Here is a 13480-nt window from a genome sequence, read left to right on the forward strand (position 1 = left end):
CAGATTATTTTGTTAATGCAACATATTTATGTCAGGAGGGTCAGGAAATAGCAGATAAACTAATCAGTTGAATCCCTAATCAGTGGGATTTTTTTTTTAATTGGACCAGATTGTTTTTCTTAGAGATGGGGAATATATTAAATGTACAAACTCACTTTTATTTAAAGAATGCAAAGGATTTTACACATCTTCACTTACAATTTCAAATTCTCCCCTTAAGATAGTAAGATAGATTCCACATATGTGTCTGTAGGAGGATGTGCTGGCTAGCAATCTCTCCCACAGACTGCTAGTTTTACTATATAATTTGGAGTAGTTATTCTGTAAATATGGTCCTAAGACACTTGGATTTAGGGGGATTCTGTCCTGTAGTCCTGATGCAAACATAAAGTACCTGAATGAGCTTCTGCAGGTGGCATAGAAAAAGACAGCAGGTGTCCCATGCAAATCACATATAGTGATTTTTTATTTTCCTGAAAATTCGCTAACCAAAGCTCAAGCAACAGTGCACTGGATTTCTCTGCTACTCTCTTACCCATCACAAGTGATATGATGTTTCCACTTTCTCTTGATTGTGGAAAAAGGCAAAGGAGGGACGTAGCAAACTCGTCACAAAAACAGGAGGCCTCCGGCATGTGGGGCACATGATACTTTCCAGAGTGTTCTCATAGCCTTTCTTGTGGAGTAGGTGGGCCTGTTTTATGCCCATTTTATGAATAAGCAGATACACCTGAGGTCATAAAACTAGTTGCCCCCAGGTTCTAAAGCTCCTGATTTTACTGTTGTGACTTGATTCGAGGAAAGGGTTGGGTTGGGAGCAGTGCCCAAAAGGCTAGTATGTTGAGTCTCTTGATCTGTGGGGAGAGGGGTGGAGGAAACCAGTGATCTGAGAATCACTGGGTTCCTACAGAGCTTTGGATTTGTAACCCAGACACCAAACTTTTTCATTCCAACCATGCTCCTGACTAATCACAACCTTGGATGTTCTCAATAAAAAGACTAAACTAGATGAAATTCCATCTCATTTTGAATGAATTTCAACATAATGGGATTTCTGTCACCGTGGTTTTCACAGGGGCTAACAGTTGGGGGAAGTATGTGTGTCCTCTGCCTTTGGGCACACAAAAGCTTGAATTGCTGTTGCACGTGTACACTTATGTTGTTCCTGCACTTGCTTATTTAAGGTTAAATAGGTCAGAAGAATATCTGATGTTTATGCATTAAAAATACTCTTTCATTTTTAGAAATATATGCAGGAGGCACGAAGTTTAGGAAAAAACCTGAGGCAGCCCAAATTGTCAGACCTCTCTCCTGCAGTGATTGCACAAACCAACTGGAAGTTTGTAGAAGGCTTGTTAAAGGAATGTAGAATGAAGGTACGTATTACTCATGGGTGGGAGGACACACTGTCGTTCGTGTTCACTCCATGTGTGGAGCTAAAATGAGCAGAGGTGACCCCCATTTGAGCCTGTAGCTTCCCTAGATGAAAACTTGTACTGGGCCCTCAGCCTCATGTGCTTTCTATTGAGGTCATGAGCCATGGGCCCTCCATGCCCACAGAATCAGTGACACGGGAGCCCTGCACAGTTCTTGTCACCTTTTCAGCCATTGCTGTCTTCCGCTCCAATATGAACAGATCTTAATCCAGTCAGAAGTTAAGTCAGGGATGTTGTCACCTTATGCAAAAGGCAGCACATTTTTGTGTGTGTGTCTGTATGTGCATCTGTGTGGAACCTTATGCATGCCCATACATGCGTGAGTATACCCACAAGAAAGAAGGTCTTAGATGTGTTATAGGTTTGTGTGTTACACACTAGTCTCCTCTCTGATATCCGTGTTAACCAGAGGTAGCAATACAGATTGGCAAACCTCAGAACATCATTTTAGCCAATAATTTTATTCATTTATTTTTCAGTCATTTCTCGAGGACCTTCTCTGTGTATTCAGTAAATTTCCTATTTTTAGCTTCTGCAGACAGTACTGAATCAGATAGACAAGGTCCCTGCCTGAAGGAACTAGGTTCTTTCTCACTTTACATTTTATAAGAGCTGCTAAGACTGCTGTAAATTAACTTACCTGAAACTAATTCCCATTTCCTTTCCATTTTTTTGGTGCATACTCATAAACAGACAAAAAATAAAAGAGGAAAAGAATTTAAAAAAAGAGTCATGGTGTACTCACAGAGAGTTCTGAGAGAAAAAAAACTAAAGCTGCTGGTTTGTAACATAGTTTCTACCTCAGTGCCATCAAAACTAAGTGAAAATACCTTTAGTATGCAGATGCAGGGTAGTGGGCTAACTGTGGAGGCAAGATGGGGTTTTAGACTCTGACAGTACATTTTCTTTTTTTTTTAATCCTCACACAAGGATTTTTTTTTCTTTGCTTTTCAGCGAGGGGCAGGGAGAGAGAAAGAAAGAAACATCGATGTGAGAAAGACACATCGATTGGTTGCCTCCCGCACTCCCTGACTGGGGCCAACTGAGGTATGTGCCCTTGATCGGAATTGAACCTGGGACCCTTCAGTCCAAGGACAGACACTCTAACCACTGAGTGAAACCAGCCAGAGCCTGACAGTATATTTTCTAGGTCTGGTGTAATTACTCAATATTACTCAAGTTGGTAACCTGAAAATTGTCATATATAAACATTCACATGGGGATACTTAAAAATAGTATCATAATATCTCTTTAGTGACCCTCTATTTCTCTGACAAAATAGTAAAAATATATGTAATATTATTCCAGTTAGTTGACCACAGAGATTAAGACTTTTTGTCCAAGGTGACTAAAAATCTGCAATTAGAAATATGATGCAGAGAACCTGGGTCTCCTGATCCACTAATGGACTTGTTGGGCTTTGGCTTCACTGCTGGCATAACACTTGTGACCACACGTAATGTTTTCAGACCAAACGTATGTTGGTGGAGAAGATGGGCCACGAAGCGGTGGAACTGGGCCATGGAGAAGCAAACATCACGGGCTTGGAAGAGAACACCTTGATCGCCAGCCTCTGCGACCTCCTGGAGAGGATATGGAGCCATGGCTTGCAGGTCAAGCAGGTAACAGTCTCAGGAGGCCCTGGTGATATGGCCCTTAGGAGCCCTATTAGAAAATATAACAAGGAGAAAGGGACATCATAAAAATTAAAGGGTATGTTTCCTTGTCACAGGATGACTAGAAATGCGCACAGGCATTTTAATTCCAGAGAAAGAAAACATGACCCGTGATTAGGAGGCGGTTCGGGGCTCCTTCCTGGTAAACAGGAAAGGATGAGGCAGCACCTTCACCGCTGGCTGCATCCCGTAGATTCCAGTAAGGGTCCGCTTTCATCACTGTCCCGCAAAGAAGTCTGTTAGCCGGAACTAGCAGTTCTTTATCATTTTCAGTTACCTACCTGTTCAGGATGGACAGATTCAAATGCTTTCTTTGCTTTTGTCTCTCTAGTCTCCCTTTCTGTTTATTTTCTGTTGTGTGCACATTTCTTTCTGCCATCTATTTGCTCTTCTCTTTTCTCAGTTTTCTTCCCTTGTTGCCATTCCATATATTCAAACATATTTTGCATATGGATGTACACAAAACATCCTTTGCTGCTAGAGCCTTTTAATTCCATGGTCATTGTGTGGCTAGTATGGGCAGCCTTAAGTACATACAACTGAGTAACAACCAGGCTCAAGTCAGAAATCTGTGTGCCCCCTCTTCTGGCCTCTTGCTTAGTAGCTGCCATTCCTCAGGCTGTCGCCAGTGCCTCAGTGAGGCAACAAATGACGTTCGTTCACATAGAGTGACATGCTCAGAATGTCACACAGCCAGGAATGGATGAGCTTGGTTCTCAAGCTTCAAAATGGCCATTTCAGCATGAATGGTTTTGATGAGAAATTATTTTCTGATGAGTTATTTCTTATAAAATGAAAATTTTTGTATACCTTGTACTTTCAGGGGAAGTCGGCTTTGTGGTCACATTTAATTCAGTTTCAGGACAGAGAAGAGAAACAAGAGCACCTTGCAGAATCGCCAGGTGAGAGTTCATTGGTTTGATTGTTTCTACAGGTTTGGCAGCGTTGGACCATGTGAAGAACCAGTACCGTATAGCTTTGTCTCCTCCTCTCTCCCTTCAGCTGAAGCTTACCCTGTCTTGCCAGTAGTGGGGTAAAGTGGAAGGAGCATATTGTTTACTAGCTGTGAGACCTTTCTGATCTTCACCTTCCTCATTAACAATATAAGAAAAGTAATTGTAGTCAGGAGAACACTGTGATGTTGATCAAGTAAAATAACACGTAAATTGTGAAGGATCGTACAAGTACAGCAGGTTCTCAAATAATGCCATTCTGTTCAACATTGTTTCATTATAACGTTAATGAAGAAAAAAATCAATTCCTGGCCGTGGCCACTGTCTGTTCTGAGTTTTCTCTAGGGACTACGGTTTCCTCTTTACATCCTGAAGATGTGCTTGTGAGGTGAATTGGTGTGTCTGATTGTCCCAGTGAGAGAGGGCGTGGGTGTGAGTGCACCCTTCCGATGGAGAGACATCCTGTCCAGGGTGGGTTCCCACCTTACCCCCCTTCTGCCAGGATAGGCTAGAATAAGCGGATTGGAAAGTCATCTTGTTTTTATTAATCTTCCTGAAATACTCACATTTATTTCACTGTTTAATATTAGAACTGTTTTGGGTCTTTATTTAGAAGTTTGGTGATATTTTGGTGACCAGAAATATGCTATAGATACGTAACTCTTTATAGCCTATGGGAAAATGGGTTTTGTCATACATCATTTTGCTTAAAGTTGCAGTTTCTAAGAACTTAATCAATATTAAGTGAGGATTTACTGTATACCTTACTCTCACCAGTATTAGAGTGAAGTGTATATTGATTTTTTCCTAAAAGAAAAGTATTACAGCCTGGCTGGTATGGCTCAGTGGTTGAGCATCGACCAATGAACCAGGAGGTCTCAGCTCGATCCCCCAGTTAGGGGATGTGCAAGAGATGGCCAATTGGCGACTGTCTCATCATTGATGTTTCTCTCTCCCTCTCCCTTCCATTCTCTGAAATCAATTAAAAAGAAAGTTCTGGAAGGGAGGGAGGGAGGGAGGGAGGAGGGGAGGGGAGGGGAGGGGAGGGGAGGGGAGGGGAGGGGAGGGGAGAGGAGAGGAGAGGAGAGGAGAGGAGAGGAGAGGAGAGGAGAGGAGAGGAGAGGAGAGGAGAGGAAAAAGGAAAGGAAAGGGAGAAAGAAAGTTTTAAAACCATCATTAATCTTTCAGGGGGGAAAAAACATAAATATATGTCTCAAATCTTCAAGAGTGAGATTTCTTCAGTTTATAACAGGACATCGCAGGTTAGGGGTGTCATACTTCTTCTGTAGGTAAAGTGTCATACTTTTTAAGGTAAGTAGAGTTATGTAGTGTTCCTAGATGTTCTACCTACTGGGTATTTTTCACAAGGAGCTTGCTTTTCTTTATGTAAAATAGCCATCTGTTTTACAAAAAGTAGAAGTAACAGTGGGAAGCCTAGTAGAGATAAAATGTTTTATGCTGAATTTGGAAAACTTTTCTAAAATTATGGATTTTTTTAGGCATTCAGAAATGTAAAAAAAAAAAAAAAAAAATTAAATGCATAAGCCAACAACCAGATTAAGAAATAAAGCACTGCAAATATGATTGAAGCACTCTTATTTCCATTGCCATCACTGCTGCTAGAGCACAATATTACCCTAAATGTGCTTATTGTTGGAAACCTAGTTTTTAAATGTATCCAGTGAAACAGCTAGGAATATGAATTTGATACTACATTGCCCTGGAGCCCCTCTAAGCAGGATGTTATGGTTCTAATGTCCCGAAATGTAACTATATTCGTAAAGACTGGGATCAAGTTTAAAAGCATTCTCTAGTGTCCATCTCCTTTGCCCCTTTTTCTGTTGAAAAAGTAAAAATGCACTGACATGTGCTGTGAAACTGTAACGCTTACCTGGGTTAATAGAAACTGTAGCTTTTCAGCCCATAAGACCGTAATCAAAGTAGCTCACCCTAATTAGAAAAATAAATTCCTAGGAAAAGGTGATTTTTAGGATGAACTGTTGGAAAACCAAGCTGTTAAGGCAGGGAGGTAGAAGTCTTTGCCTCTTGTGCTGAGCAAGGGATATGAGACTGTCCACCTGTTAGAGAAGCAGCTGCTGGGCAACACCAGCAGCTTTGTGGCTTTGGCTGGTCAAGAGTTGGGTGGTTGAACTGGAGACCAGAGACCCAGCTGTTTTTAGGGCCTTCAATGAGTCAGTAGTGGGACCAGCAAAACTTTGAAGTCAAGGCTAAGAAATAGCAAATGTGTCAAAGCCCCGAGCAGTCACTGTGCTGCATTGTGAGGGGTTGAAGGGCTAATGGAACACAAATGAACATAAGTTAAATATTTTACTGACCCTTAGGAGATAAATAAAAGCCATACAGCTTTTGAAATCAAATTATTGTCTGTTTGGAGGGATGGATTTTATAAATATTGTTCTAACACTTTTGATGAATCAGCCCATGAAGTTAGGATTTAAAAATATGAGTGTGAAATACATATAAAAATGTCAGTTTAAAAATAAAATATTTCATTATTGGGAAACAATGTGTCCTAATTATACAGAAATGAACAGCTCATTGACTTTTCTGCTTTTAAATCTGAGTAGTTTGTTTTGTTTGGTTTTGTTTTTCAAAAAGTACTTTTAGTTTGCCAGCTGTTAAGCTTCCTAATTAATGGCAGTAAACAGACTGCTTTTTCACATTAAGGGAAGTTCCTCCAAGTCCTTAGAGAGTCATAGTGTGTTTGAACACTGCTTTTTTTTTTAATTCTCTACAGGTTTGGTGTTTAAAAAACCTTATTTATTGATTGATTTTGGAGAGAGAGGAAAGGGAGAGAGAGAAAGAAACATTGATTTGTTGTCCCACTTATTTATGCATTCATTGGTTGATTCTTGTATGTATCCCAACTGGGGGTCAAACCCACAATCTTGGTGTATTGGGATGATGCTCTAATGAACCGAGCTCCCTGGCCAGGGTGCATACAAGCCAGGATGAGTCTAGATGGTAGATCATTACTGTTCCTTCAGAAGCAGCATTAAACAGGAGTCAGAGACATATTAAGGACTGCAGAAGAATGGAAAAGGTCTGTCTTAGTAAGAAGGCCATAGCGGGGTAGACTATCTTAATCTTTTTAATAGACTTTATATTTTAGAGCAGCTTTTAGTTCACAGCAATAATGAGCAGATGGTAGAGATTTTCCATGTACCCTCTGCCCCCTAATAAATAGTCTCCCCCGTTATCAGCATCTCCCACCAAAGTGGTCCATTTCTACAACTGATGAAGCTAGATTGGTACATCATCACCCAAAGCCCGTAGTTTACATTAGGTTTCACTGTCTGTGTTGAACTCTGAGTTTAGACAAATGTATAGTGACATGTAGCCACCATTATAGTATCATTCAGAGTAGCTTCACTGCCCTAAATATCCTCTCTGCTCTGCCTATTCCTCTTTCCCTCTCCCTCAACCCCTGGCAACCACTGACCTTTTTACTGTCTCCATAGTTTTGCCTTTTCCAGAATATCATTTAGTATGTAGCCTTTTCAGATTGGCTTCTTGCACTAAGTGGACCCATGCAGTTCAAACCCATGTTTGTTCACTGTATTTGCTAAGTGTGGTGTTGCAATTTTGTTTTCACTTGCAGAGGGGAACATAGAAATAAAGGAAAAGTAGAAAACTCCACAGCATCTCACTGAAAGTGAGATTGAGCACTCCAGCTCCAATATATTAGCAAATAGTCGATTGTTTTAGCCATTGCTATATAATAGAATAATGTTTCCTTCTTTCATAAATGTTATCTATTCAGGTTTCATAAGAAACTCATGGACAGTTTGCTTCTAAATGTTCATTTAGATTTTGCATGATATACATACTGTAGTTTGGATTCTGAATTTGGAAGTGGAAACTTACCAACCTAGGGAGCCCAAACTCTTAAGATTTTACTTTTATTTTTTTATTTTTAAATACATTTTTATTGATTTCAGAGAGAGGACGGGAGAGGGAGAGAGAGACATCAATGATGAAAGAGAGTCATTGATCAGCTGCCCCCTGCATGCCCCCTACTGGGGATGGAGCCCAAAACCTGGGTATGTGCCCTGATCCGGATTCAAACCGTGACCTACTGGTTCATAGGTTGACGCTCAACCACTGAGCCGCGCTGTCTGGACAGTATTTTACTTTTAAACACTCTTTCACAGTACAGTAGGTCCTCGCTTAATGTCATTGTTTGGTTCTGCATCTTGAAGCAAAACGACTTACAACGAAATCCGTTTTACCACAAGCTAATTGATATAAACAAGAGTGAGGTTCCTCTGGCATCTCATCAGTGTTATCAAGAAACAACACAATTTGAAGTCCTGCTATGTAGGGAAATTGTGTGATTGCAATTCATGAGCCCAGAGATGATTCACATGCTCAGTAGTTTAATTTATAGACATTGCTTTCATGTAATTATCTAGTTCAATTAGAATGAATAACTTTAGAAGATGACTTGCCCTTATGGCCAGAATTTGCACACGTTGCATTATTTGCCAAGTGGGCTTTTATGATTCATGTTAAATTTACAAATGCAGCCCCAGATAAACCAGAAAGAAAATAGCCGGTTTACTGTATTAATAAAGGAGCAACATTGGGGGGAAAGAATTTGGGCATTTCTTTTGTCTTCAAATTTTGTTCTTTCAAACTAATTTTAAAGTATTTATTTATAGAATGTGAACCAGATCGATTTTTTTTTACTGTTATTTTTCTAATACTTTGCCGATATTCTTCTACATAGTTGCCCTGGGACCAGAAAGAAGAAAATCTGACTCCGGAGTTATGTTGCCAACACTCAGGGTCTCCCTTATCCAAGACATGAGGTACGTGTTGTATGTGCTAGCTAGCATGTGGTATATAACTTTGAAATATTATGGCTTTCACTTAAATTGCTCAAATGATTTTGGCTATGTGTATTTTTTGCTTATGTATTCTCAAAAAAAATTTTTTTATAACCTTGTTTATTTTACTTTCATACTATTATATTTTTTCCTGACATTAAATCCAAAGGGAAAATGCAGCTGAGAAGAGTTTTAAAGCATCCCTAAATTATTTTACAATTTCTTTTGTTCAGTGTTTTAAAACCTCCTTAAATACCTGCTACCCACAGATACAGTTCAAAAAAAAAAAAATCTGCAAATAATGACAGGTTACTTGGTAGAAAAACTGCGGTCAAGTAGATTTAATTTGAAGCAAATGCAGATCTGAGGATTACCACCTGCAATGACTGGTCTTAGAAATCATTTGAAGGCATCAGGATATCTAAAAAGATGTGTCAAATGAGGAAGGCAGGGGCTTTTTTTCTTGTAAGCATTTTAGGTACAATACTTAGTCAACTCTTAAAATATGAGTTTAAAGTGAATGTTATAACATTTATAACACTTATAACTTATGGTTTATGGCTTTATGACTATTAACAGGTTGTTTATTTGATTTGTCAGATACTTGCAACTGAAAAACATAACTTTTATGAGTGGCTGCATAGTGTAGTGGTAACACATCCTGGCTTCACCACTTACTGGCTGTGTGACCTCAGGCAATTTTTGTAACTTCTTTGTGCCTCAATTTCCCATTTCTCAAGTAGAGATTAAAAACAGTTATTTATTTTATAGGATTGTAATGAAATTAAATGAATTAGAATTAGTCTAATACTGTAAAAGGTTTTAAGAACTACTTGGCTCATAGTAAGAGTTCAGGAAATGTTGGTTTTTGTTACCTGAATCAGTTTATATGTTTATATCTTAAATGTCATTGTTCCTTGGTAGTTGAAATGTAGTTATCCTCATGTGATTCCTTTGTTTGTTTTGGTTAATCCTCACCTGAGGATACTTTTTCCATTGCTTTTCAGAGTGGCAGGAAGGGGGGCAGAGGGGCAGAGCGAGAGCACCAAACATCGATGTGAGAGAAACACATATGATTCCTTTTGATGGTTAGCGTAAGAGGAATGGATGTAGCTATGAGGGGGAAATAATGTTTATGTTTTTAAACAAAAACATAAAAAACAGTTTTGTTACATCCTTGGATGGGTGGCTCAGTTGCTTGGAGCACCATCCCATACACCAAAGGGTAGCGGGTTCAATTCTCGGTCAGGACACATACCCAGGTTGGGGTTCCATTCATTGTATGTGTGTACCTCATTTTGTTATCCATTTATCATGGATAAATCAGTGATGTTTGCACCTTTTGGCTGTTGTGAATAATGCTGCTATGAAGATGTGTATTCGAGTCCCTGAGTTCAGTTCTTTTCTGTGTATACCCAGAAGTGGAATTTCTTGATCATACAGTAATTCAATGTTTAATTTTTCGAGGAACCATCATACTGTTTTCCACAGTGACTGCCCCATTTTACATTCCCACAAGCAATGCACAAGTGTTACGTTTCTCCACATCCTCACAAACACTTGTTATTTTGTTTTGTTTGCTTGCTTGCTTGCTTGCTTGACAATAGCCGTCCTAATGGGTATGACTTCCCAGTTTCTTATGCTGTACATAGCTGCAGGTCTTTGTAGACCTATGAAGCTAGAGTCTTCAGCTTTATAAGCTCAGAAACTGAATCATTAGTAAACCAAAATGAAATTAGACCCTATGGTACTGACTCTTACTAACCCAAGAGACTAACTTTAGACACCTAAGAGAGATGGGAACATAATGGGCTGAATCTGTCTACTCTTGTCTGGGTGTCTAGGACCAAGTAAGGGTGGGGTGAAACCAATTTATATTTGCTTAACCAGATAACTTTATATTCTTTCACTGATATGGGTAGACTCTGCCTGGAAGTTCAATTAAAACCAGAAGGCTTCTTGTGCTCAGAAGCCTGACCCTCTAGCTCACAACTGGTGATCCTAGTGCTCGTGGGACTGATATCATCTCAGAAAAGCCCTGCAGATACACTGCCCGTGGTTGTCTCTCTCTTTTCTCTGCTCCATTCTGCCTTTTTAATATGACTTTTTATTTATTGTTGTTTTTATTCCTGATACGTTTACTTTAGAATTTAACTCTCAGTAGACAAGCTTATTTCCCTATTTCCAAATTCTGGCTAGTACTTCATTGTAATCCCTAATTGCTACCTAAATAGTTGATGTTATAGATGTTTTCCTTAAAGAAAACCACTCAAGTAATATTCTAAACTCTGATTTCTTTAAATCTGGACAATTAAAGAAAACACTTATTTTCTAAAGATTGGGTAGTAGACCTGTCTGAGTCCATATTCTTGTTGGGCACATGCCTCTGTCATTACCTCACAGCTTCTCAAGTTTATCTCTTAAGGCAAATACATGGGCAGTTTCAGGACTTTTGAGTTCTCACAGTTGTCAAGTCTTGGCACTGAATTGCTTAGCAGCTCTAATGAATCTAGGACAGACATGTCTGAAGGCTATGCCCTTTGTTTTAGTATCTCAGACCACTTCCCAAGACCTTCATAGTTGCTAAGTATCACCAAACTGCCAGTTATAGAATGACTTTTTGTTCTAAAGAGAAAAGCTGGAGAATAAATAACTGGACTGATTATTTACATATAGAAGAGGAGTATTATCATGGTGTTACTGTTATTACCAGTTTCTTTCCAAAGTAGCTATGCACTTAGCATCTAGCTGTTGGGACTCGTAATTTTTAAATCCTCACCCGAGGACATGCTGAGGAGGGTAGGAGGAGAGAAACATTGATTTGTTGCCTTCTGTACACTCCCCTACCAGGGACCAAACCAGCAACCCAGGTATGTGCCCTGACTCGCAACCTTTTGGTGCACAGGACCACGCTCAACCCACTGAGCTACTCAAGCCAAGTGAGACCTTTATTTTTAATGACAAAAGCAGAACATTATAGGATCTAGGAGATTGTGAGCACTATAATCCAAGTATAGATATCCTGAATCTGTAAACATATTCTGAACAGGATATGAGTAAATCCTAGAAATACCCTATTTACATATAAAGATAGAATAAGTTACTTGAGGGTAAATTAGCAGGTCACTTTATCTTTTTATAAATAATGTGTACATGTGTGCTAACGAGTATCTGGTTTTACTCTAAAATTGAGTGGCCGTGATTGATCTTGTTCCTCCTGGGAAGGACTCTTTTGAGGAATTTTTATGACTGTACAGGATATGAACTTATCCTAAAATTGGCTAATTCTTTTATTTCTCTAGTAACTATTACTGGGTTTCACTGGTGACACAGTAAAATAAGCACCAGGTTTGAATTCAGGAAATATAGATTTAAATTTATTTAGGTGCTGCCAGACTTAAAATCATTCAGTTTGGGGAAACAGAAGCTCATTCAGACAGGCTTCAGCAAAAAATGGGGGGTTTTTGGAGATATGTGAGGGATCTTCCAGAATCCAAGAACAAGAATTGCGGCTGGAATGGAAACAGTCCTGTCACAGGTCACTCTCTGTCTCACAGGAAGCCAATCGTCTCTTTTTCTCCCCTCTGTTCCCTTCCTTTCCCTTCCTCCTTTATTGGGCACATGCTTACCCAAGCTCTGGCTCTAGCATCCTTATTTTAAGTGTTCAATGAAAACTAACTTGGTGTTTCAGTGTACTGATTCGCAGTTTCTGAGAGAAGTTCTAATTGGCTCCACTTAGGTCAGGCACGTGCCTGTTATCAGTTGTAGCTGAGGGGTTAGGAGCGTGGGGCCATGGGTCATGGTGGTAACCCAGACTGGTGTCTCCTGGGCCTGTGGAAGGGGCGCTCTTTAAGAATGTGAGTGTCAAGAAGATGTGATTGGTAGAAAATGGGTAGCATCTCTAGAATAATACTTATTCTCTCTGTGACCTTGGGTGGGTCACCTAGTCTAAGAAGTCTCCATTTTCTCCTTTACAGTGAAATAATGATGCTCTCCCTCTCCCTAAGTATTGTTAGGATCAGATAAGACAAAGTACATAAAAAATTAGAAAGGTTTGTATCAGGATTAAAAACTAAATGAGGTAGATAAGTTATTTAAACCACAATATGTATACTTTTCTGTGAATTAACAGGCTCTATTTTAGAAGTAATACTTGTGATATTATGCTGAATGCCATTATAATTACCTATAATAAATTATCCCATTGAAAACAGATTAAAATGGTACAACTACACGCCCTGGCCAGTGTGGCTCAGTTGGTTGGAGCATCGTCCCATATACCAAAGGTTGCGGGTTCAATCCCTGATCAGGGTACATACAGGAGGCAAAAGATCTATATGTTTCTCCCTCTCTTCCCCCCCCCCACTAAAATAAATTAAAAAACAAAAACATCCTCAGGTGATATTTTTTTTAAAAAATAGCATAACTGCACAGAAAAATGTTTAATAGATTTGGATTAAATTTTAATAACACAATACATATAAATTGATTTAAAGCATAACATTAGATAATGATGTACAAAGCAACAGAGTCTTTTGAGCTCCTAATGTGTGCTAGGCCTT

At 39.3% G+C, this 13480-nt stretch overlaps 1 protein-coding gene across 3 annotated transcripts in view; it reads left to right on the forward strand.

Annotated features, from left to right (window-relative positions):
• The window catches only part of DENND5B (DENN domain containing 5B), a 154898-nt gene that overhangs the window by 118418 nt on the left and 23000 nt on the right, over positions 1-13480 (forward strand). For all 3 annotated transcript variants that reach the window (XM_081127139.1, XM_081127140.1, XM_081127138.1), the window contains 4 exons: positions 1245-1376; positions 2906-3058; positions 3936-4014; positions 8819-8900. In XM_081127139.1, coding sequence (XP_080983265.1) covers positions 1245-1376; positions 2906-3058; positions 3936-4014; positions 8819-8900 — 446 coding nt within the window. The remainder of the gene's footprint in view (positions 1-1244; positions 1377-2905; positions 3059-3935; positions 4015-8818; positions 8901-13480) is intronic.

The sequence above is a fragment of the Miniopterus schreibersii genome (assembly GCF_964146895.1).
Source record: "Miniopterus schreibersii genome assembly, chromosome: 2".
Classification (NCBI taxonomy): domain Eukaryota; kingdom Metazoa; phylum Chordata; class Mammalia; order Chiroptera; family Miniopteridae; genus Miniopterus; species Miniopterus schreibersii.